General features: G+C 42.0%; 1 protein-coding gene across 3 annotated transcripts in view; it reads left to right on the forward strand.

Moving 5' to 3' along the window:
- The window catches only part of PRKCZ (protein kinase C zeta), a 179,590-nt gene that overhangs the window by 6,080 nt on the left and 146,205 nt on the right, over positions 1 to 27,305 (forward strand). For 2 of the 3 annotated variants that reach the window (XM_069948021.1, XM_069948019.1), the window contains exons 2-3: positions 5,037 to 5,206; positions 18,849 to 18,970. In XM_069948021.1, the coding sequence (XP_069804122.1) occupies positions 5,136 to 5,206; positions 18,849 to 18,970 (193 nt within the window). In that variant the 5' untranslated portion in view covers positions 5,037 to 5,135. Of the gene's footprint in view, positions 1 to 4,821; positions 4,868 to 5,036; positions 5,207 to 18,848; positions 18,971 to 27,305 lie in introns of those variants that run through there. The other variant, XM_069948020.1, reaches the window with a different exon arrangement.

Consider the following 27,305-nt stretch of genomic DNA (forward strand, 5'->3'; position numbering starts at 1 on the left):
CTGGCAGGTGAAAAGGCTCATGACCCAAAGCTTTGGCAGTGTTAGTGAAGGACTCACCTTCTGGACACTTGTTGTGTAGCATCCCAATCACCAACACAACACCATTTTTGTCATGCAACTTGTGTGACTGAAACCTATGTCTTAAAGGGGTCTTCTAACATCAGTTAAAAAAAAATGCAGAAAGCTTTGTTTATATGTTGGTCCCAGTTCTGAAACCACCAAAAGTTTGTTATTTTCGGGGTCTTGGCTCTGTACTTCCTGGTTGAGCTCCGGCCGCCCTCTGCTGCGTCATCGGCTGCTCAGCCGCGATTGGCTGATCATAACTGTGCTTAGCCAATCGCGGCTGAGCATCTGATGACGCTGAAGAGGGCGACCGGCACTTGGGACAGTCAGAGATGTTCGGCCGGCTGCCCGAAGATGACGTCGTGGCACAAGATGGCGGATGGGCGCGACACGGATCAGGTATGTATAGCGCACCACACTTCCGGGTACACGGGTGTGGGTGGTGGGACACGGGGAAGGGGGCCATTCACAGACATAACATACATTACAAAGTTGTATAACTTTGTAATGTGTGTTATTCTGTGAATAATTCTTTACCGCCGCACTGCCCCTTTAATACATGAATAGAGTGTACAACGCTGATTCTATATCTCCAATGTTTATCTTTCTATGTTCTTGCATTTCTTTGCTATAAGCCACAAATGAAGGAGTCTAATGGTGCGTTTACACAGACAGATTTATCTGACAGATCTTTGAAGCCAAAGCCAGGAACAGACTATAAACAGGGATCAAGTAATAAAAGAAAGACTGGGATCTATCCTCTTTTCAAATCCATTCCTGCCTTTGGCTTTCAAAATCTGTCAGATAAATCTCTCTGTGTAAACGCACCATAAGTCGTCCTCTCCATTATATTATTGAGCTAAGTAGTCTTCTCTATGCAGCCACATGCCCAGTCTGTAGGCTTACAACAGAGAAATACAAAGGAGTAGAAAGCTACAAATTACAGATTTACTTACTTACAGATGACTTTAGGGTTTTGAGGAGGGTGAGTTGGAGGTGACAGTCCCTTTAAAGTGACTCTGTACCCGCAATCTAACCCCCCCCCCCCCAAACCGCTTTCACCCTCAGCTGCTTTTAATCCAAGATCTGTCCTGGGGTCCGTTCGGCAGGTGATGCAGTTATTGTCCTAAAAAAACAACTTTTAAACTTGCAGCCCCGTGCCCAACAGCCTAGGCCCAGATTGTGTATGCATTAGGCTGGCACAACCTCTCTGTCCCTCCTCCCCGCCCTCCTCATCATTAGGAATGCTCCAGGCAGATTTTCTACTATTCCTCACCTGTGTCAGCACGGCACATGGGCTGGATCGTTGAGGCACCTGTGCAGTGTTCAGACAGGAGAAAATGTTCTAGGGGCATTCCTAATGATGAAGAGGGTGGGGAGGAGGGACAGAGGGGTGGTGCAAAGTTAGGGCACAGATATTCTAGGCCACGGACGTTTGACACAGATCTGCCAGTTTAAAAGTAGTTTTTTAGGACTATAACTGCATTACTTGCCAAACGGACCCCAGGACAGATCTTGGATTAAAAGCAGCTATCTGAAGGTACACGGGGTTTGAGGGGTCAGATTGTGGGTACAGAGTCACTTTAAAAGTGTTATCCAGTATTTGAAAAAGCACAGCTACTTTCTTGCACCACTCAGCACAGCACCACTCCTGTCCTCAGCTTGTCTGTGGTATTGCCGTTGAGCTGTGTTCACACATCCAAACTGAGGACGGGAGGGGTGCTGTTTCTAGAAGAAAGCTACCATGTTTTTCTTATGGTACTTTTACACGGAGCGATAATTCGCCTGATCGCACGATTAACGATTTTAAATGAACGATGTTTTTTTTTATAACGATCAGCGTTTAGACTGAACGATACATCGTACGAAAAATTCGCTATGCGATCGTTTTGCGATCGTTTAAGCCTATCTCACACATAGGTAAAATCGTTGAAAGACTGTTTACACTGAATGATCTGCAAATTTTTTGCGAATGACCGACGATAATTTGAGAACATGTTGAAAGATTAAAATGAACGATTTCTCGCTCATCGTTTGATCGTTCGCTGCGCTTACACGAACGATTATCGTCCGAATTCGATCGTTATCGTGCAGATTCGAACGATAAATCGTTCCGTGTAAAAGTACCATAAGTCTAGATAACCCCTTCTAGTATGAAACAACCAGCCCTTTATTTGCTGCAGCCTTCTGTAATTATATGGAAACAATTAGATGTGTTTACAAGGAAGCACTGCTGTTATTCAAGGTTTTCCCTCTCTGTTTTCTAATGACTCTTGTCGTCATGTTTGTTTTTACAATTTATAACCTTGACTTGAGCAATTTTTCTCCGGCTCCCGTGCTTGGGCAGCACCGCCTTCATTATAAATATCACTTGTTACAGTGCTAAGGATAAATCTACATAAAGTCACAACAAACACATGAAATAGCATTGACCATTTCCTTGACCCTGCCTTGTTTCATATAGTTGATTCAAGTAGTTAGACTTCTCTTGGTTGCTGTTTTTGATGCTGATCATGTCGTTCTCTTTGCCTCTCTGTGCTTCAGCCTTTGGGGAAGATGAAATCTAGTGCAGAGGTAAAGTGGGGCACTTGCCCGTAGCAACCAGTTAGTTTGGAAAATGAAAGTTTTAATTAATTGTCCCCGCTAGCATAGGGAAGTGAGTAATGTTTAGGCTGGGAGGCAGCTTATGCAGAAACCTTCTTCCTATCCATTGATCTGTAATAAAAACTAAGTCCTGTCCTGTATTATAGTGGCCCTGTCAGATTAGAAGGGTTCTATCTGGTGCCTGCTGGAAGTGTCTAGGTGCTTTATTTTTCTTACTTATTTTTGTGTTGGGTAAGAAGGAAGACATACATGGGGAAACTTTTTGTAAAAAATTCTTTCAATTTGTAGACTCTGTAATCACAGAAAATCAAGCAGGGACATCGACCCCGACCAGGCAGATAAAAGAGAACTTTCTCCTAAGATGAAAGCGCAGCCAGTCTAAAATATAAAATAATAACGCACGTATGCTGCTAAATGCGAATAGGAGATAAACATGCGTGGCATAAAAAATTATTTAACAAAAAAAACTGTTGTTAAATTGGCAGCAGAGTGCTGTGTCAGACTGGAAAAAATATACCACCTCCTGCTGGACATACACCAGCTGATAAGTACTGGAAGACCTGAGATTTCTTCTTTTAAATAAAAGTAATTTTATAAATTTTTAATAACTTTTTGACACCAGTTGATGTGAAAACATTTTTTTTCCTCCATAATATCCCTATAATACTGCGTGACAATCGTTTAAATAAAATTCTGCATCTTATGGTGCGTTTACACAGAGATTTATCTGACAGATTTTGGAAGCCAAAGCCAGGAATGGATTTGACAAGAGGAGGAATCTCAGTCTTTTCTTTATGACCTGTTCCCTGTTTATAGTCTGTTCCTGGCTTTGGCTTCCAAAATCTGTCAGATAAATCTCTCTGTGTAATCGCACCATAATGCTGGGTTTACACGGAACGATTATCGTGTGAATTTGCACGATAACGATCAAATTCGAACGATAATCGTACGTGTAAACGCAGCGAACAATGAGCGAGAAATCATTTATTTTGATCTTTTAACTTGTTCTTAAATCGTCGTTCGCAGAAAATTCACCGATCGTTCCATGTAAACAGTCGTTCACTAATTTTACCTATGTGCGAGATAGGCTTAAGCGATCGCAAAACGATCGGAAAACAAATTTTCTGTATGATATATCGTTCCATCTAAACGCTGATCGTTATAAAAGAAAAATCGTTACTTAGAAATCGTTAATCGTACGATTGGGCGAATTATCGCTCCGTGTAAACCCAGCATTAGTTGTATCACTTATCTTCTCAGAACAGCTCCTTGCCATACCACCTACTAGGTCGCATGTATGTTCACATTGTCGTGTGATCGTTGCCTTTCAATGTTTGCTATTACACTAAATGATTATCGGCCTAAACGTTCAGTAATCGGGAAAGTAAGGACGATAATCGTTTAGTGTGATAGGGCCTTCAGTCTGTCATTATTAACGATTATAGTGGTCAGAATGAAAAGTGCAAAAATTTGGGGATTAGTAAATATTGGAATATATAAAAACTGTAAATTTGGAAAACAAATCCCTTAAAATTGTTTTACATAAAAACTTGATTTAAGCAATAAATCATTTTCTGATGACACCTGCCCTTTAAGGCCCCCCTCCCCCATAACAATGACAGCAAGTGAATTCCTCAAATACATGTTTGGCACCAGATTCTTGTAAGCCACTGAAGCCCTGGGCAACCGCCTACTCTGCCTAACCCTCATTTTCCCCCTGGGTAGAGGTCTGTAACCACTGTGACTGCAGTCCGGTATATGACAGCAAGAAATTATTTGTCGCAGAAGTCCACTTCCTCTCCTGTAAGTAACACTCCCATTTGTAGTGAACCACAACATCCCCTGATAATTTAGGTGAGAACATAAAATGCACAATCGGCCAGGAATAAATCTTCTGCCATTTTTGTTAATTTTTTTCTTTTTTGAGTATACGTTATCTCGTGCCGTTAGTTCCCCAGTCTGGTGTCAACGCTGTACTAGCACACATCAACACATCAGCAGTACGGTACTATATATCCAGGCATCTCACAGGAATAGTCTGTGAAAGTTGTGAACTGCTACTAAGTAATTGCAAAAAGAGCAGCTGACATAAATGTAGCTTCTTCCACGTGTCGTCATATGTTTATGTAGTTCACTGCATATATGTCTGTAAACGTTTATTCTGGTTTCCCTCTACTCAATAAATGTTCTGTGCTTAAAGGTGAGATGAGTTACCATCAGGCGGCATGCAACCTGTAATGGGCAGGTTTCACCGAAGATAAATATAGCTTGAGAAAAACCCTTCCATCTTGATAAGCGTGGCTTAACCCTGTCATTGTCGTAAATGTACTGGAATGCAAATAGTGATTCATTGTTTGTTCCCTGTGCAGGAGCCCGGGCTGGTTGGATCACTGTGACTGCTTATCACAAGTGTTCACACCACACACCTCCCCAGTGACAGGACTATAAAGCTGGACGTCTTGAATATAATGCCGAGCAGGATGGGGTCTAAAATGGATTTAACAAAGGACTTTATTAAAATGAAAGCACACTACAATGGGTGAGTATATGAGGGGGCACATTACCTGTTTTAATGGGATGTTTTTAATCATTTATAGCATATCTTCAAGATATGTCACAAATGTCTGAGGTGAGTGTTTCCTTGGAGCCACTTTTTGACATGGAGTTTATTTTAAGCGTTTCTTTTGTACGTAATAGAAGCATATGGCTATGTTACACACAGTAATTCGCTCAGTCTTTTGGTCAATCTTTTTTTCAACCAAAACCAGGCGTTGACAGGGCAAAATTATTATGATGAAATTAAAAGATTTACACAGCTTTTTTGTTTTAACCCACTCCTGGTTTTGGTTGGAAAACAAAACTGACTAAAAGACTGACGGAAATACTATGTGTGAACGTAGCCTATATGTGATGCAGGTACTCAAAGTCTATGAAAATATCTGTCCTCGTCATCCATTTTTTTTATAGTTCCAAAAGCTGTTGTATTTGTATAAGATATCAGATTTTTTGTTAACCGAACTGCTTTTAGAGCAGAGTGATAGATGGTAACTTAGACAATGAGCTGTCAATAATGGGAGGGAATGAATAGCACATTAGAAGGAGAGAAGTTTGCTAAATGAATGTATTTTCAAAAATAACTTGACAAGATATACAAGATTACCTATATTAGAAAATGACCTGCTAAAATAATGTTTTTATTTTAAACATATATTTTTAGAATTTTTGATGGCTTTTTCAAATTCCTGAAATCTTAGAGTTTTCATTCTCACCACTGGGGCTAAAACTAGGCACAAACTTCCTGTTCTGTCTGTGAGGATAAGAGGAGGCTGCTGTAAACTGATCTTTAAAGCATTGCAGCCACATTTGACACCAGTAGTTATATAGCATCAGTAAAAAGCCCCTATTACACAGGGCGACATTAAGTAGCAAACGATCGCTATTGGCGCTCATTTGCTCCTCTTTCCCCGCTCGCTACCGCCGCTATTACAGCTTGGGAAAGATGGCAGCCTCCATAATAATGTACAAAAAATCTGATTTTTCAACCATATAAACTATGTAACTATGAGATTACAGTCAGAAAAGAAAAAACAGATTACAACTTTTAATATGACTATAATCAGTAAAAGAAAATGTAGGTGACACGACACATCATTCAAGCTTATTCCACCCATAGACACCTGTGTACTTCCATATGTCAGTAAACATAGTAAACATTTAATATGACATACTCTATTGAAGGAATTTTCTGCATGAGACATCCCCTCTTCATATCTGGTTATGGCCTCCCATGTGAAAACTTTTTGCCATGAATTTTTTTTTTTGCGCACAAGGCCTTGTGTATCTGTATAGACTGTAATGCTTACAGCATTGTATAAAGTGCAGTACACCTAGTGGTAATGCATATACCATACTCTGTATTATGGCTCACTACTAGCATCTTGTATTGATGCATAAACACTGTCATACTGTTTAGGAGCATGATATAATACAAACTATACAGTGTTACAGTAAAGCCCCTATTACACAAAACGGTTATTGGCCGTTTTCGGGCGATATCGGCCATTACGGCGGATAATCTGCTTGTGTAATAGAAGACAACGATCAGCCAACATGAACGATGTTGGCTGATCGTTGCAGTTGTTTGTCTTTCAACATGTTGAAAGACAGCCGACTTAGATGGCAGTGACGGTTCAGGGAAGAAAAAGAGTGCTGCACCTCACACCTATGGCTGATACTTGTACCTCTCGGCTGCATTAACAACATCAGAATTCTGTATGTGAATTGATCAAGCCACACTGCCCCATGTACCGCGTGCAGGTATCTGATACACATGGGTCCCTACACTAAGTCCACATTGTGCCGGTCAGCGACCACCACCCCCGCAGGCGTGCACAGTCAGGGAAGGGAGGCCATGGAACGGCCCTGCAACCCCAATGCCACAGGACCAGACCCAAAAATGCCACACCAAAACCCAGCCAGCACCACCGGCGGAGGAAGCTGCCCCCAAACAGCACAAGTCTAGATGGCAGTGATATGCTGCCGTCGCTCCGTTAAATAGGAGTGTCAGCAGCAGACCACCGCTTTTCTCTATGGGCTGCCCAGATGATCTAGCAATCACCGGGTGCGTCCCCCCACCCCTGTACTCACCACTCGCTGCCAATGCGTGTAATAGCAGCAGCAGCAAGCGGGGAACGAGGAGCTGTTAGCGCTCATTTGCTCCTCCCTGTCGCCCCTTATTAATAGGGGCTTAAAGAGAATCAATCATGGACGAATGTTGTTGTTTAATAAAATTTCTGTTTTTAATCAATTTTTGTAAGTATAATTAATACAATTTTTTGGCCAGGTTTTTAATATATTTACATTTCCCTTCACTGTTGCGCGCCGGCTCTTTTGCGACAGGAAGCTCCCGGCATGCCGAGCGGCGGGAAGGGCTCCCAGGAGCCTTTGCCTGCCGCTCTGTAAATACACAGTGATTCCGTTCTATACAGTGCGAGATCGCTGTGTGTGAATGTCCTAACTGAGCCTCTTAGTTTATTTCTAAAGATACAGACTGTCTTTGCGGTCTGTATCTTATACTTTACCTAATCCATCCTAGCCATGTAGTAAGGCCGGGCGCTGCCATCTTGATCACTTCACTTGCGTTTCAGCGGTGCGTTCCAATGTCGGAACGCAAGTGATGTCAACAAGATGGCGCCTGGCTTTACTGCACAGCTACAGAGGACTGGGTAAAGTATAAGATACAGACTGCAAAGGCAGAGTCTGTATCTTCAATAAGTATTCCTGAAGATACAGACTGCTTTTGCGCCATCTTGATGATGTCACTTGTGTTCCGACGGTGGAACGCACCACTGGAACACAAGTGACGTCTTCAAGATGGCGGTGTCCGGCCTTACTACATGGCTAGGATGGATTAGGTAAAGTATAAGCTACAGACTGCCTTCTTCAGAAATAGACTTAGGGAGAGCGGAACTTTTATAAATTTACATGATAGGTTCTCTTTAAGGCAGTGTTTCCACATATACTGAACCCCCCCTTTCTGATCCTTTGAAGGACTGCCCTGGGCCCTGTCTGCATGTGTGAAGCCAGCCTTTTTATACATAAAGGCAACATTGTCTAAATGACTGGCAAATTTTGCCAATCCAGTATTCCAAAGTTCTTTATTACATCACAAGTATATTATGTGACCCTTTCCACATCATACAATATTCATTTAAGGCAACTTTGCTGTAATAGCATAGTGAAGATTTTTTTTATATGTTGCCAGACCATAGTTGGGTGATACTGTAGATGTGAATGTGCTGCTTCCACCTGAATGCTAAAGATCTTATTATGTGGCACTATCCCAAAACAAGATCTCATCTACCAACCTGGGTGTGTATAGGTGCAGCCCACATAAATATACCAGGGCTGGAGAGGTCCCAGTATCCAGGTGGTTAGTATCTCTACACACACATTGCTGTTCCTGCCTGACATTTAATTTTTTTTTTTTGTAGAAATTAATAGTACAGGCAATTTTAAGAAACTATGCCATTATCTGCATTCAAAAAGATTTTCCCCAGGTCCCTCCCTCCTCGTCTCTCATTCACTGCTCATTATCAGGACATCTCGGGCCCTGTGTAACCTATGGAGAGGGGAGGCGGGAGGAGGGAGATTAGTCGCCATCAGAGAACAAAGGATTACACAGTGGGAGCTGTGTGAAAGCCAGTATTCAGAGGTCAGAGAGGTCAGTGCTGACTTCAGAGGAGGTAGTCCGGTGATGTAGCTGAAAATTAACTCTTTGTTGGCCTGTTGTGGTGCCTCATCTCCCTCCACCCCTAAATTTGCATTGTGTATAGTATGTATAAATACTTTTCTACTTCTGATGTACTTGAAGTTAAAATTCTCACCTGACTATGAAGGGGTTGTCCAAGCCTATCTAAATATTAGTCTACTCAGATGTCAGAAAAATAAGTTATCCTGCCTCCCCCGTTCCCTGCAGGTGACTTTTTTTATTTAAATATAATTTTTCCAGTCCCCACCAAGAGATGGTGTCAGTGGAGATACAGGTGGAACAGTGAAATTCCATTACACTTGACCGCTATCTATAAGCTGCCTGAAAATTCTGGCTGTGCCTTACCCCTTACCAGAAACATTTGGCCATGCTGAACGGTAATGTGTATGGAAAGGATGGGAGACCTGTCTATCTGTCGAGAATTAAAACAAATGTACCATCAGGTACATGCGCTTTAAGTATTACCCATGTATAGAATGGCGTCAGTGCGGGGAAGCCAGTGCCACAGCCCAGTTCCCGGGACTGTTCTGTTCCCTGGCACCGACATCCGGGCTGAAGCACTGGAGGGAGGCCGGCCTGCCCCAGTGGGAGGAAACCCCTGCCCCTCTAGGACGCAGCTCCATTGATTGTAATGTAAATCAGCAGGGGATGTGATATAAAGCATGTTTGCAATTTTTATTTATAATTTTTTTTTAAAAAATTATCATGGAAATTATTCTAAGCAAGTAAATTAAATAAAAAAATTTATTAAGATTTGAGGAGAAATAATCTGTATTTATTACTGGATTTTATCTTTAACTACACTGGGGATGTACTATTTAGTATGAGCATCCACATTACTGCACAGATGCAACCTAACATCCAGATATGCGTTATTCCTTTAATTGTTATGATTTATAACACATTGGAATGCTCAGAAGGAATAAATGGGTGAAGTGGATCTGATCTGGATAAGGCTGTATTCACACTACAGTGTTTTTTGGCTGCGTTCATTGGTAAATGCTTCTTGTCCTTAGAACCCCTTTGAATGAAGGAATGGCAAGAGCCTCATTTTGGCAATCCTTCTGCCTTGGCATAGCTTCTGTATTAGCTCACTACACTTGTATACATAGGCACCCAGGTACAAAAATGTGCACAGAGCAGTATATGTTTTACAGTCTATACAATCTATGCGTATCTGGCACACCCAGCATGTGAGAAGCTTATGCATTCCTAAGCAGATTAGTAGTTTAGTTAGAATAACGGAAATGACACTAGTTGTAAGAGCTGCGTGGAGGACAGGTGGAGCTTGTCCGGCCAGAATGTCCGCTACTTTCGTTTAATACTGATACAGGAGAGCCAAATACTTCCTTCATCCTGCCATTCCAGGCTTAGAGCTGACTCTCTAAATTAACATTTTATGATGCATCGTTTTAAAGGGAACGTGTCATCAGATTACAACTTATTGTATATTATACTTATTGTATTTTTTTTTCTTATTAAACATATTTTTTAAGTATCTTTGGTTACCATTTTTCTAATTTTTTCAAATAATTTTTCTATCTATTCTATGAAATAATCCTGAAATCTTGCAGTTTTCATTCCAACCACTGGGGCTAACACTAAGCTGAGATTTCCTGTCTCTGTAGTGATAAGAGGAGGCTGCTGTAAAGTGATCTGTACAGCATTATAGCAACATGTGACACTGGTAGATAGAGGGGACATTAGCAGCTCAAAGGTCACAGAGCACGCTCAATGATGTTTTACATTCATCTCAAGGGGACAGACTCTGTCTGTTGTCGTCTATGTCCTTGAGGCTTGCTGTAAAGCATGTCACTTAACACTATTAAGAACATCCCAGGCAGTATGGCAGCCCCCATAATGTACAAAAAGTGAAATAAAAGTTCAAGTCAGAAAATAGAAACAGATTAGAATAAAATAACATAGTCAGTAACTGACTCTAATCGGTAAAAGAAAATCTAGGTGACACATTTCCTTTTTAATGTCCAAGTAGTGTATAGCAGACTACTTGAATAGCTGTTGGTATAAAGGGGGAATCTGACAGTCACTTTGGTTTAGATGATGATCCCTGGTGCTTTGTTTCTTAGAAGTTATGCCTCTATTCCACAGGTCGTTTAGAGGAGCAAACGAGCGCTCTCAGCGCTCGTTTGCTCCTCGTTCCCCGCTCGCTGCCGCCGCTATTCAACACGGCGGCAGCAAGCGGGTGAGTGCGGGAGGGGGCAGCGGGGAGCTGTGGGGGGGCTGCCCGGGGGATCGCTGATCGTCCGGGCAGCCCATAGGATATAGCAGCGTCTGCTGCCGATGCTCCTATTCAACGGAGCGACGGCAGCAGATCGCTGCTATATCAGTCGCTTGTTTTTCAACATGTTGAAAAACAAGCGACTGCAACGATCAGCCGACATGAACGATGTCGGCTGATCGTTGCACTCTATTCCACCGGACGATTATCGTCCGTAGCGGCCGATATCGGCCGAATACGAACGATAATCGTTCCGTGGAATAGGGCCTTTAGTGTTTGGCAGTAGTGTCTTTTATAGGTTGTATTGTCTCAAAAACATGAAAAAATGCATTTTTTTCCTATTGATTTTCAGCATTGAATGCTGTGTCTACACTTTTGAAGGTTTACATGCATTTTTTTTGCTGCTTTTCACGAGACGTATACAATATAAAGGTTCAGTAAGGAATAATGCCCTATTGGCCGGATGACAATATAAGCGTGAGGCAAGTACAGTTTTTATTATTTTAAATCTAATTATTACATCCCCTAAAAATTGTCCGGTTTGCAAACTGCAAATTTCCCAGTGACCTTGTGGTGTACCTGGTGCAACCAGCACTTGTCTAGGTGACACACTGTGCTTTATAAATGTGCCATGCTACTAAAGGTTGGCTAATTTGTTGTCTGATTTATGAGTTTGTAACTCTGAAGTGTTGTCGCACCCAGTGACTACTGACTAGTAATGTCACATATGTCAAGCTGGATCACTTTATTTACAGCATTCATCTTGCAGGTGACAGGAGCTGTGAAGTCACCGGAATCTGAATTCTAGCCTGTGTCATTCTACATCATCACACGTGTGTTCTTTTAATAGACCGGCATTACACTGTTATAATTCATTCCTAAGCTGTGATTTATCTTACACCATTTCAGCAATGCAGTTGGGACTGACTCATTCATTACCCGGCCGTGCTACAAAGTATTGCATGCTTCTGGCGTAAAGCAGAGCTACACCTAAATGCATAACTTTCTTGTTAGTTCTTTACCTATTTACGTGAGGACTGGAGCCATATGATCCCATAGTGGTGATGCAGTAGCATTCCTTTCATCCAGCATCTGTGGAGCCTGACAGGTTTTGCATTAATGAACTTCAATGGTTGTTATTAGCCACTGAAATATACAGTGTGCACAAAACCTATCCACATTTGTTCATAGCCTATCCTAGAAGCCTACCTGAATACACCTCTTGTAAAAGATGCATTAAAGATCATGTGCGGGATTGGTCAAATAAGGTCTGCGATTTTCCATTGCATTGCACCTCCAATTTTGTCTGTTGTTACATCTCGGTGTCATTCGCTTGTAAGAGGCTTAGTTGCAAATCTGGACTCAAGTTTTGAAATAAGAAATGCAAAATTTATTTATTTATTTTTTTTTTACTTAGGCCCTGTTCCCACTGAGCAAAACTAGCGGAATTCCATTCCAATGTTCATTCGTCAGCGCGGACAGAGCAGGAGCACGCGCCTCCCATAGACTCCCATTATGAGAGGGAGGCTAACGGTCGCAGAACTCCGCTAGTTTTGCTCAGTGGGAACGGGGCCTTATGTTGCATGGACCCCCAATGGATACTGAAATCTCTTACTGAGCATACTACATGGCTTGATGATTGTGCATCCCTTTCCCCTAATGTAAAATAATAAACCTTATACATACCTCTCCATGCTCCCTGGTGTCGTCCTCACTTCTGCCCGCTCCTGCCACCACCTCCGGAACGTCTGACCCGCTCTCTGAAGTGACAGTCTGCTCAGCAATCCCTGGCAGAGATGGCACAGGGGTCTTTCACTTCAGATACCAGATCAAAAGTTCCAGTGGCAGCTAAGGGCAGAAGCGAGTAGGACACCATGGAGCGCGGAGAGGTATGTATAAGTTTTTTTTTTTTTTTAATTTTTTAGTCATCAGCTGCGTGTCACTATTACATGTAGTGATATTTTTTTAGGTTGGAGTAAATGACAATAATCAGCTAATGATCATTTCTTCAGCTGATCATTATTACACAGAGCGATAATCTGCCGAATCATCCTGATTTGGTTCTTCGTGTAATAGGGCCCTAAGAAACGGCCAATACTGCATGCATTATTGAAATGTGTGTAAAATGCAGTGCCCAACACGCTAGATCCCCCCTCTATTTCCCACAGTTGAGAATAGCTCTGGAGGACTTGTTTTACATGGTTTCCCTTTGAAATCAGAGGCTGTGTAATACTAAAGGGCAACTATAATGTTTAGCGGGTGGCATGATACGCTATCAAAAAACCTTCATTAGCATGAGCCCGCGTCAGGAGCGTTGGGGGGGGGGGGGGGGGTAGTATGGCCTGAGTTTTTTTTTTTTTTTTTTTTATAGCGTATCCTTCCACCCGCTAAATATTACAATTGCCCTTTAAGTTTTCTTTTCAAAGCTTTAAATAAATACACTCCTCAAAATTGAAATAGCAACAACAATTACGGAAATCACAAGATGAACAAACATGTTACTGAAATTTAAAAGAAAAAAAAAAAGGAAACAAAATATTGGAAACATCGAGTATGAGCACCATATGCAGAAATATATATGCACTTACACGCCTTTGCATGCTATCGATAAAATAATGAATGGTTGCCTGAGGAATCTTCTGCCACAATTGGTTATTCAAATCATCAAGATCTGCTGCTGGCTGCTCCCCTTGCAATTGTCGGCCAGTGACATGCAAGATGTGCTCGATAGGAAACAAGTCTGGAGACGCTGCAGGCCATTGTAGGCCACGCAGAATTACCACAGTAGCAACATGAAGCCTGGTGTCGTGTTGAAAAACAGATCCTGGGAGACTTAAGGCCCTACTCCACAGACCGACAGTGAGGAGCAAACGAGCGCTATCAGCGCTTGTTTGCTCCTCGTTCCCGCTGGCTGCCGCCGCGATTACACGTGAGGCAACAAGCAGGTGAGTGCGGGAGGGGCCGTGGGGAGCTACAGGTGATCGCTAAATCGTCCGGGCAGCCCATAGAGGATAGTGGCGGTCTGCTGCCGCCGCTCCTGTTTCGTGGAACGACGGCAGCAGATTGCTGATATCATAGTTGTATGTTTGTCAACATGTTTAAAAGACATGAACAATGTCAGCTGATCATTGCCTTCTATTCCATGGGATGATTATCAGCCGAAACTGCCGATAATTGCTCTGTGGAATAGGGCCTTTAGGCTACATTCACACGTTCCGTGTTCCTCGCGGTACACTGAAGTGGAATGCCTGTAACTTGAGTCTCCCCCCCCCCCCCCCCCCCTGGGCAGCATCTGTGATAAGATGCTGGGAGTGGGGGAACTGTACAGAAATGCGCCGCTCTGTAATAAATCAGCCGCTCACCGCTGTCATTACAGCGCAGCGCATATCTGTACAGTTCCCCCGCTCCCAGCATCTTATCACACATGCTGCCTGGGCGTGGGGAGAGTCCGTTACAGGCATTCCACATCGGAACGTGTGAATGCACCCTTAGGAGAAATGGCTGTACCACTAGTTCCATGATCAAATGAGTATAAGGGCTCGTTCCCACTGAGCAAAAGCAGCTGAATTTCTGCGCTGAATCAGCGCTGAAATTTCAGCCGTTAAAATAGGTGCAGAGCTAATTTCCATTGTGTTGAATGGAAATTCTGCTCTGCAGTTCACACAGTGGAATTTCCGCACTGAACTAATCCGCTTTCCGCCAGAAGAATGAACATGTTCATTCTTCCGCTAGCGGAAGCCTATACAAATCAATGGGGCTCTGATTTTCTGTTTCAGCGCGGAATACGCGCGTATTCAGCGCGGAATACAAGCGGAAATTACTCGCTGAATCAGCGCGGAAATGGGGAAAAGGGGGGGGGAGGAGGATTCTAGTATATGTTCTGGTATAGTCTAGTTTACTCATCAAATACTCGCTGAATGCATGCGGATTCAGCGCGGATTCCTCAAGTATTCCGCGCTGAATTTGTCAAGAGCTGATTACGAGCTGAACACTTTCCTAGCAGAATACGCAGGGATTCTGCTTACATTCTGCTTATATTCTGCTCGGAATTCAGCGTCAGTTGATTTCAGGCGGAAATATTTCCTTGCGTAATCCGCCCCTTTTGCTCTGTGTGAACGTAGCCTAAGGCCCCGTTCCCACTGAGCAAAGCTAGCGGAATTCCGCGACGGAATTGTCCGCCGCGGAATGCCGTTAGCCTCCCGCTCATAATGGGACTCTATGGGAGGCGCGCGCTCCTGCCCTGTCCGCGCTGAAGAATGAACATGTTCATTCTTCAGCGCGTACAGAGCAGCAGCGCGCGCCTCCCATAGACTCCCATTATGAACGGGAGGCTAACGGCATTCCGCGGCGGACAATTCCGTCGCGGAATTCCGCTAGCTTTGCTCAGTGGGAACGGGGCCTAATGCTGAACTGTTATTGTACCTTCAATAAAGACTAGAGGAGCCCAGCTACTGTGTCTTATACTCCAGAGGTTATAGTGTGGGGTGGTATAACAAATGACTTTTCCCTTCATGAAGGCCTTTTCATAATGTTGCCCACGTGGTCTCCAGACTGATATCTGGATATCACTGTGTTCAAGCGGAAAGCCTCCAGAAACGTGTAATACCTTTGCACATTTTCCAATAATTTTTCATTATTTTTACACCATTGGTTTCTTATTTCATTGGAGCAGATTTTGGGTAGTTTTCTTCCTAATGTTTAGTAAAGTAATGCTCTTTTTTTTCTGAAAGCTATTTCTGTGTAATAAGTTTTGAACACGGTCTCCTAAATTATGAGGGCACCATACTATAAGACTGTAAAGTCATTCACATAACTATAGAAAACCCTTAAATCTTAAGTCCATTTGACAATTTATTACTTGATATTTCCTTAACAAAAACCTGTATAGCCATGAAATGACAGCATTGACCAATAACAGAGCCATGTCCGGCTATTTATTCTCTTTTTCAGTGCACTGATGACTGTGACTGTTTGGGAGCAGTCGCTCTTTGTCCTCACATACACCTTCTTAGTGGAGGGAAATTTCGGCACTCAAAGCTTTATAGCTTCTATTTATGTCCACTTGCTTTTATGGATACCCCTGAAGGATAGCATTTGGCTATGGGCTATATATTTTTACTATTTTCTTCCTTCAACAAAATCTTCATCTTACTTTAGCAGGGAAATTTCATATTTTTTGTCACCTTTAAAAAGGGCAATCTGCAGGATTCTGAGAAAAGAATTACTAGAGAATGTGTTGTTGTTTTTTTGTGTATGTGGTTTTTTTTCTTTTTCTCTCCACATGGTTGAGCTCCTTGCTGCCTATGTATAGTAACGAATGACGAAACCAGGTTAGGAGGTGACGGTGAAGACAGGCATTGCCCAAATGATGGCACAGTAAGGCTCTCTTCATACTGCACTGCATTGTCAGATGGCGGTATACATTGGGTATTACTCTGTGGTAAAGTTCTCCTTGGTTGACTGCAATCTTTTTTTCTCTCACATTGTGGTTACAATGTTTACAGTCCAACACAGGCTGTGGTTCTCTGATCTCCAGCAGCCGTTCCCTAATGATGCGACCTCGATGAGCTGGAGCATAGTTGTCCATATAGGTGAAATTAGTTGTCTTTTATTTAGAGCTACCATGACTGGATTAATGAGGATATTCAAACAGTATATAATAAAGTGTAGGGCAGTTTTGTATTGACTAGACACACCTGCCCACACTGTAACACCACCTCCACCACCAAACGCAACAGTGGCTCCTTGATGTCTCTAACACAGTTGGTGGGATAGACGCCAGGATCACAGCAGACAACAACTTGCACATGTGGGTCTCTCGCATGCCAGTGAGAGCAAGTCTCCAGAAAAAGAGGCATATTACTGTGCCAGATACTGTGTCTTATTTGACATACCATTCAGTAATTTTGCCTCAACACAGGACTAATATCTTCCTGGACGACAAGACTCCAGCTCATTGAGGTCACAGCATCATTAGAGAACGTCTGCTGGAGACTGGGACATGGACATGGAACATGAGATGCCCTGAACTTTCTCCAGACCGAATCCCATTGAAAACCAATGGGCTGTCTTTCAGTAAGAGCAGGATACCATGCCTCCGCAATCAATGAGTCGACTTGTAAACAGCACAAGATGTCGTTGTCAAGCTGTAGTGGATGCTCAAGGGCCCATGACAAATAATTGAGTCGTTGACATTGGTTTTTAGGGCTATACCCACCATTGTTTTTGTTTCAATAGATTGTTTGACATGAAAGAAATGCCATTGCTGCTTCTGCTTAAATACTCTATATTCATGCTAATATATCACTGTAGTGTGAACTTTTTAGGTTTTCCATAAATTTCAACTGCAAGACAAATATCCCTAACATTTTCTTGATAGTGTATATGGCTGTTGTACATCGCGGGGAGCTAGTATGGTTCATCTGTTTTTGTTTTTGCCACTGGGAGCTTGTATGCGTAGTCTAAGAGTTCCCCAGTCTGTTGCCTGAAGATGAAACAACTTTTCAGCTGTCTAATAAAATATGTATGTATGTGTGTGTATATGTTTATGTAATTTTTAATACCTCTGTCATCTTTTATGATTTCTTTGTGCTTTGGAGTCTCTATTAGCCCAACTTCCTGTCCGATGTACGTCCTATAACAATTTTCGGTTCCTTTTGTAAGTTCTACCCACTTCTGGCTAGAGTGTAGACAGGAACAGGAAGTCTGTTTACATCCTTTAAAGGGAATCTGTCAGCACTCAGACCTGACCTGAGTTGCTGACAGTGTTCCCGTCGCGCACACCCTGCGCCCTAAACTCATTTAAGTAACGTAGCGGGGAAGAGTGGTGCATGTGCATTGACGGATGTAAACTTCACTGCTCAGAGCACATGCGCCGCTCTTCCTGGCTACATTTCTTGAATGAGATTAGGACACAGGGCATGCTTATCATCAGCGGCACGGCCGATATGAATTAATATTCGACAGTTGAAGGGAGGAGGCGTGACAAGAGTACAGCACGCCCGGAGAGCCGCAACTCCTCTTTGACACTTGGTCACACTTGGATTGCACATTTTCTGCTACATGGACGGATAAACTACTGGTACCGTGTCGAATAGGGTGCTGTGACCAATATAACACTGTCAGGGTGCTGTGACCAAGATAACACTGTCAGCAGTGTAGACTCTAGCCAGGTATTCAGGAATCTCCCGCTATACCATCTTTAGTTGGAGAAGTTGCTGGCTAGAACGTACAAAAGGAATCAAAAGGATGTACATTGGACAGGAAATTAGGCTGATGAAGACAACCGAACAAATGGTTTAATAGATAACTCCTTACTGCATTTTGTGAATATGTGCCCTGAGATGAACTAAGCCTTTGGCTCTCAGCTGACTCTCCACATTACAATTAATATTGGCTATAAGAATAATAATCATATCACTTTTATTTTCACACCTTTTTAGAAGCAAAGATCAGAATGTTGTGTAGCTGCATTTTTGATGCTTGGTTGCGATTAATACATGTGGGGAGCGTTCGAGCAGATACATTCCTGGAATTAATATCCTGTACAATGTTATGATGAAATCACTAGAAGAATATAACACACCCTGTGCTGTAAATGTCAGCGCTTTGACTCTTCCTTCCAACGTCACTTTGTCTTACCCATCTGTCTGTTGTGTTTGTTTTCTACAGAGATATTCTGATCACCCGCCTGGGGGCCTCCACAAATTATGATGAACTGTGCAATGAAGTGAGGGAGATGTGCAGTCTACACCAGGGGCAGCCGATCACATTGAAGTGGATTGATGATGAAGGTATTGGGGTGGACATCTCATTCTCAGTGATAGAAGTTCTGTTCCCACACATGAATTCTGCTTTCAACAAGATGAATACAGACATCCAGACATCCTGCCTCCTCCCCAACCCTCCCATTTCATATTTTATATCATGTAAAGATGGAAAAAATCTGAAAATCTGTTAATGCTTTTTTGGGGGGAAAAGATATACATAAATACATCAAAACAGAAAATCTGGCAGCGCCCTTCATGCAAAAATAAAACATGCAGATTCTGTTTAATGTTTAAAGGAGAAGTTCAGGAGATTCTAAAATTTTGTAGTCGGCAGGGGGGAAATTGAAGTACAAACTTGGCTCTCCCCGTGCCCGCGGTGTCTCCGGGATCTCCAGAGCTGACACGTCACGACCTGACTGATGGACTGGCCACCCAGCCAGGTAGGGACTAGGGCGAGACGGCTGAGCGGCCGGGCTAATTAGCCGGGACAGGCCTTTTTCCCCTTGAGTTGTGACATCATCACAACTTGGGGGGGGGGGTAATGCCTTCTGGTGGGGGTCCCACGGTCAGTCCTGCTGCTCACTGTGGGCACGGGGAGAGGTAAGCTCCTACTCGTGATCAATTTTTCCCCATACAAAATGTTCTAATCCTCCGGACTTCTCCTTTAATATTACATAGTCTATAATTTACATCAGTTTTCTGGCATAAATTATAGTGACCGTATCAGGCCACCTTTTAGGAAAGTGACATAAACAATGCAAAGGTAGAAAAAGTTGCACATATTTGGGAAGATTTTAACTTTGTACAAATATCTGCTACTTTGGTATGGCAGCAAACTGGCATACATGGTTTCATAAATTTCCACTGTGCGCCAGTGAATGGTGACTCCATAGGGCTTTGTATTAAGGAGAGAAGTGCCTTTAGAATTTAATGCCTTTACAAGGCCACATTTACACACTCTATTTTTAGGATAAACAACGGCCATTCTTGCAGTTTGCTCTAGTGTGTATAGAACGGTGCAGTGTATACACTCTGTATACCCTGTGGCTGCTGTTCTGTGTGGCCGCACAGAAAACTGACATGTCTATTTTGTGCGGCCACTATTCAGTGAATAGCAGCCGCACAAAATAGACTGTGCACACAATGTAGATTACAACACAACTCAAATCCATGTGCATGATGGCAATGTAAAGCTTACTAAGGCTCTGTACATATCTGCGTTATGGTTTCCATTTATGAACAAGAATCAAGAAGACATGACCTTGATCTGCTTGCATGTGGGACATGAGTGGCACCTGACAGACCCCATTACTGTGTGGGCTGACTGGTTTTGCTAAACTGTGGGCTATTACGGTATGCTGAAGTGAGACACCAGTGTGTCCAGTGATTTAGCGTGGGCAGATCTTGCCCATCTTGGAAGCAGACTGAAGACATAAGTTGTGGGGGGCCACAAGCAGAAGTTTAGGAGCTGCAGAGTGTAAGGGAGTATAGTGTTTTTATTTTTTATTTTCTGGCACTGAGGTATTATCTGCTAATTCTGGCAGATATCCCACTGTGTAAGGGTGGGTTCACACTATGCAATCCGCGCGAATAAGTTCCAGAGGATGCCGTTGTCCCTGCTCACTGTGGTGCGCATCTCCGCCCATCCCATAGACATGTCAGTTCTTTTGGCGGAGATGAATCCACCCAGCCATAGAATGGTGTGTATGGCACGGGCGGAGATTCTGCCGGACAAGCGGCTGATTCTGCCAGAACATATCCGCGCTGATTCCGTAGTATGAGCCCACATTAATGTAGCCCGCAATGACCAGACTTCAAACATGTGCAAACATAATTGTCTGCTCTGTGTCCTGCAGGAAGTGGTGTATCCTGTCAAGTCTGACTCGGCACTCTCTGCTGCCACCTCTGTCCATGTCAGGAACTGTGCACAGCAGCAGCAAATCCTCATAGAAAACCTCTCATGCTCTCTAGACTGGAAAGAATACACCACTTCCTACAGAACATACAACAGCTGATAAGTACTGGAAGACTTGAGATGTTTTATAAGAAGTATATTACAAATCTCTGACACTTTCCGGCACCAGTTGATTTCAAAGACAAAAATCTGGTAAACAAACCCTTTAAGAGCAATTTTGGGAGGTGTGGAGCTGCTCACTTTTACTAGTCTCTTCCAGAACTCTGTGTTCTTCTTTATGCTGAAGGTGCTTTTATTTTGTGTTGCTGACCATCAGTCATTCCTGTAATGCACTGTGTTTTGACGTACACATTTTTAGTACCTGCTGGACTCTATATAGCTCCAACCACATTACTTTGAATTTCAAATCAACGATAGTGACAGAGTAGGCGCACCTTTTTGATGAGTCGCTATTTCTGGGAGAACAAATTCCATTCTTCCAATTCCATTCAACACCTTTAAAATAGTAAATGTTCCAGCTGTTTATTGTAGTATCACTTGTTCTTCTGCAGACATATACACTGGTAACTAATAAGAGATGTTTGGTCTGCGGAGTAGTTGGGGTGCACAGGATCGCCTCAGCAGTCTTCTAATCACAGTCATTATATACTATCCATGACTCCTGATCCTCCTATGACTGCTGAGCGATAATCTTTCCCGTGGGTGTCCTTGACACACACTCTGACAGTAGCTTCATCTTGCTTGCTGTCTTTTATATTGGTCCTGATCATGGCAGCTTCCCAACAGTTTGTGATTCACTCAGTTGACTCTGTGATTTGTATTACATCTCCCTCCCATGGTCCGTTTGATGAACTGGCATTTTTCATTTCTGTTCCTTTTTTTTTTTTTTTTTTTTTTTAATCCTATATTTTCCTCCCTCTGTTAAGTATTAGAAGAGGTGGTAAGTAGAAGCTCAGACGTTGCTGCCGTTAACAGGGATTTAGAGTGATTTACTTTAGTAGCATCTCCTTTTATATTTGTGGCACTGGCAAACCCCACAGCACAGAAAAAAAGAGCATTTCAGGTGGGTGACCTTCTTGGACCATTGCTGTTTTGGAGATTCAGTCAGCAAAGTATTCAGTCATACCTACAATTATATGTACTCACACAGTATATACCTATTTATATTTATATCTCTCTGCCTATCCTGCTTCTAAACAGCAGGTGTCGTGTTGCTCATAACACTCAGGAAGACAGATATCATGCTCTTGTCTAGTAGCTCCCATCTCCGATATGGGATCTAGTATTATAAGATGTATTCTGATCCTACTGTGGTTTCTTGTACTTGGTACAGTAGCTTATGCACCTATTACACAGGGCAATGGAGAGGAGCAAACTATAACACGCTGTCCGGGTGATCGCTACATCGTCCGGGCAGCCCATAGCAGATAGCAGTGGTCTGCAGCCGCCGCTCCCATTCCAAGCAGGGATGGCAGCAGATCGTTGCTATATTAGTCACTGAAAGACAAACGACTGTCAATCAGCCAACATTGTTCATCTCAGCTTGTCATTGCCTTCTATTACACGACACGATTATCGGCCGAATACGGATAATAACAGTTTTGTGTAATAGGGCCTTTAGGTGATGGGGCAGTATGCCCTGTCTGAGCCACTTCTTCCTCTCCCATTGCGCTGTCTAATTCTTGAGGGCTGTCCTACTTTGCCCCTGTTGGTTGTTGGTGTCCCACCAAACATGATGTCACACAGGAGTTTTTTAGGATGTACTTTTGTTGTTTTACTCAGCCCTATACACTCATGGAATGTAAGGTTGCTGGTGGTTCATAGCAGATGTCATATAGAGGGGGTATGAAAAGTTTGCACACTCCTGTTGAAATGTATGTGTGTGTGTAGATGTTTTCTATCCACTATATGTACGCACAGTCTTTTGTTGCATGAAGTAGTGCATGTGCCAGATATAACTGGGATAAATAGACTTTGGGTACTAGGTTGTAATGGGTGGATACAAATACACCCAAAGAGGTGTGCTGGATGGACAGTTTGGATTACTGAGTGTGACCAGAACTGGCTCTCTAAGCACCTGCTGAGGATTTTGTGGTCTGACTAAATAACACAGTAGAAAATTAGAAAGAAAAAAAGAAAAAGTCTAAATCATTAACAATTTTGTAATATTAGAGCAAAATGGTTTTAAATGTGTTTTTTTTTTTTTTAATTCTCCCGGGTAATCCATAAATGAATGAGGAGACTATGCAATGCTTATTGGGAACCTGTCACCCCAGCACTAACCCCACAAGTTAGAGCTCCCAATACTTACCCCTCCTGCCGGTCCTGGCGCAGAGAAATCACCGCCCGATGGTCTGCACACTCAAAATGTAAGTGAAGAGATGGGTCCGACGTCCATAGGAAATTGCTGGAGCAATGATTATCACTAGAGATGAGCGAATAGTATTCGATCGAATAGGTATTCGATCAAATACTGCACTATTCGTAAGATTCGAGTTCGATCGAATATGTGATTGAATATTCAAATCTAAATTAACTTTACTAAAACAGCTAAACAATGTTTAGCTGTTTAAAAAAAGTTTATGCTCCCTGGGAAAGCAGGGAAGCAGTATTATAGGGAACGGTATTATCGGCAATTAGCTATTGCCGGCAATAATGCCGATCCCTGTAACAGTTGATATTTAATTAATAAAACAAAGTTTCGTTCTAAAAGTTATTTTTGTTGTTTAATAGCTTAATTAAAACGAATCAATACTTTTGCAATTAAATATACTGTTAATAAAAAATAAATATATAAATGTGTGTGTGTGTGTATATATATATATATATATATATATATATATATATATATATATATATATATATATATATATAGTATATTTGATTGAAATAGCACGGATTCTTTTAATTATGCTATTGAACAACGAAAATAGCTTTATACGAATGAAAATGTGCTTTATTAATTAAATCTTAACAATTACAGGGAGCTGTATTATTGTTGGCAATTACTATTGCCGGTAATACAGCCCAATGTACTATATGAAAAAAGCAAATAAGGTCCTCTAGACAAGTTAAATGAGGGAGAGTTGATAATATAATAAATAGGTCAGTAAATATCTGCAGAAAACGATACTACAGTTTGATAAAATACATGGTTAGTTTATTCACATAAAAACATGCATAAATGGGCTAAAAAGAATTATTCTGGTACCAGAGACTAATTACTATGAATTAAGATATGGGGAAAAATATATAAATAAACAAAATAAAATACAATAAATGTAAAATACAAAGTCAGAATGTGTAAATAGCAAAAAATAAATAAAAGAGGTAAATGATAAAAAAAATGGATTTTTATTTTGAAAAATATACACAATAACATGCAAAGAATGAATAAAAATGGGTAAGAACAAAAATTGAGATGTAACCTGTCCGATATGGATAAATGTTTGTGCACAGTATGACTTAATTGAATGGAAGATGCAATAATGTAGTAACCTTGGGCTTAACCAGGGTTAAAATGGATGAGGACCTGTTAGGCGCTAGAGATGGCTCTTGGCAGCGAAGACTAACATATAGTTCTTTTATTGTCTCATAATAACAATGCGTTTCAGGGTCTGTGCCCCTTTATCAAGTTACAAGAGACATGCATAATGGGTTGGGATAGTCAGAATAAACAGGTAAACACAGTCCACTGATTGGCGGGAGAACCGCCCCTAAACAGCAGTAAGATCGATAATATCAAAATAAAACAGAAAAAAACAATTGTATATACAATGTCACAATATAGCATAGATATCAGAAGCTTCTAATTTGATTAAAATTCAAAAAACGCTTCATCAAAACACCACTTGTAAAAGGTTAGACAGGAGTGTCGTCACATGATCAGTTTTTTCAGGACTCAACTTTATTGAGAGTAGTGATGAGCGAACTGGCCGAGGTTCGGGTTCGTATGATCCTGAACTATCGGCTTCTGATTTCCGCTTTCTGCCCGCTCCGTGGAGAGGGTGGATACAGCTTGAGGACCGCCTGGAAAACTGGGATACAGCCATAGCCATAGGCTGTATGCCAGTTTTCCAGGCGGTCCTCAGGCTGTATCCAATCCCTAATTGAGAGTCGTCCGGTATCGACAGAGGGGAAATGTTTTGCCGACAGACTACAGGCTATAAATGGAGAAAAACTGAAGATGGGAAACAGCGGGCGGATGAGTGGAATGCGGGACTGATGTTGTACTAGACTGCATGATGTATCAGGATTAGTATAAGTGTCAATAAGCACCGGAAGTGTAACAAGATGCTGAAGATCGTATGGAGCTTTAGAATAGACACTTCTTATATATTAATGAGACATCCTCATAAAATGTAAATAAATAAATATATTAAGATTAATTCATAAATTAAGACTGGCAGATTGGTTAGACACTAATAGAGATAGTCCATGATATCATGCATGATCGGAACATTGATAAACTGAAAGAGACATGCATGAGTCTTTAGATTCGTGAGTAAATAGGTAAATAAATAAATCAGTGGATAAATGGATGGGTAAACAAATGAATTCATGAGTGTAAATAAAAAATGAATTAATAGGAAATGGATCCCGACAATTACAGATTTTAGGAGTGTGTATGAATAGAGAGATAAATAGATATAAATGGATTGATATGTGTATATAAATATACAAATATATAATTAATTATATAATTTTGAAAGAAATGAGGAATAAATGAAAAAATAATGAAGGATGGTATAATATATAAAGAAAAAAAATAGAGAAATAAATAAATCACTTTAGTGATTTTCTTTTGCTATTACACATTTTAACTTTGTATTTTCCATTTATTGTATTGTATTGTATTTTTTCCCCATTCATATCTTAAAGGGGTTGTCCGGCGATAAAAAATTATTCACAGAATAACACACATTACAAAGTTATACAACTTTGTAATGTATGTTATGTCTGTGAATGGCCCCCTTCCCCGTGTTTCCCCCCACCCACACTAGACCCGGAAGTGTGGTGCATTATACTCACCGCATCTCGTGTCGTCCACGGTCTCCGATCGTCAGCAGTGACGTCTTCTTCGGGAGGCCGGCGGATCTTCCCGAGTGCCGGCCACCCTCTGCAGCGTCATCCGAAGCTCAGCCGCGATTGGCTGAGCATAACTGTGCTCAGCCAATCGCGGCTGAGCGGCTGATGACGCGGCCACGTCATCAGCTGCTCAGCCGCGATTGGCTGAGCACAGTTATGCTCAGCCAATCGCGGCTGAGCTTCGGATGACGCTGCAGAGGGCGGCCGGCACTCGGGAAGATCCGCTGGCCTCCCGAAGAAGACGTCACTGCTGAGGATCGGAGACCGTGGTCGGCACGTGACAGGTAATGTATAGCGCACCACACTTCCGGGTACACGCGTGGGGGTGGCGGGACACGGGGAAGGGGGCCATTCACAGACATAACATACATTACAAAGTTGTATAACTTTGTAATGTGTGTTATTCTGTGAATAATTTTTTATCGCCGGACAACCCCTTTAATTCATAGTAATTAGTCTCTGGTACCAGAATTATTCTTTTTTAGCCCATTTATGCATGCAAACAGCTTCCTATAATAGTTAATATTTAATTAATAAAGCATATTTTCGTTCTAATAAAGCTATTTTCGTTGTTCAATAGCATAATTTAAAGAATCCATGCTTTTTCAATTAAATATACCGTAAGGGTGCGTTCACACCTACAGGATCTGCAGCAGATCTGCAGCAGATTTGATGCTGTGTTCAGTTATTTAAATAAAATCTGCTGCAGAAAATCTGCTGCAGATCCTGTAGGTGTGAACGCACCATAAATAAATAAATATATATAACAGTGGTGCCTTGGATTACAAGCATAATTCGTTCCTGGGCTGTGTTTGTAATCCAAATCCACTCTTAAACCAAAGCAAATTTTCCCATAAGAAATCATAGAAATGCAGACAATTGGTTCTGCACCCCAAAAATAATGTTTTATTATTCTGAATAACATTTAAAACAGATTAAACAAACATTCAGAAACAGCAGAATATGTGATATTATAAGTTACTGTACAGTAATGGAGAGGATGGGAAACACAAGGGCTGACAGAGACTGCAGGGAGCAGGAAGGAATGAGCAGAACATATGTGGGCACATACATGCAGCACTCTGTCCGGGGAGAGAGTTGTTACAGCTATGATTTGGATCTGCTATGATTTGGAAGGTGAGGGAGACCTCATGGGTCAGAGTACAGGGCTGTAGACCCCGCTATGCAGGCCATGCCCCTCCTCCACTCCCCCTCCCACCCAGTACAGGGGGCTCTTAAACCAAAGCAATGCTCTTAAACCAAGTCACAATTTTGAAAAACTGAGCTCTTAAACCAAAACGCTCTTTAACCAAGTTACTCTTAAACCAAGGTATCACTGTGTGTGTGTGTAATAAA

Source organism: Dendropsophus ebraccatus, chromosome 12, assembly GCF_027789765.1.
Source record: "Dendropsophus ebraccatus isolate aDenEbr1 chromosome 12, aDenEbr1.pat, whole genome shotgun sequence".
Classification (NCBI taxonomy): domain Eukaryota; kingdom Metazoa; phylum Chordata; class Amphibia; order Anura; family Hylidae; genus Dendropsophus; species Dendropsophus ebraccatus.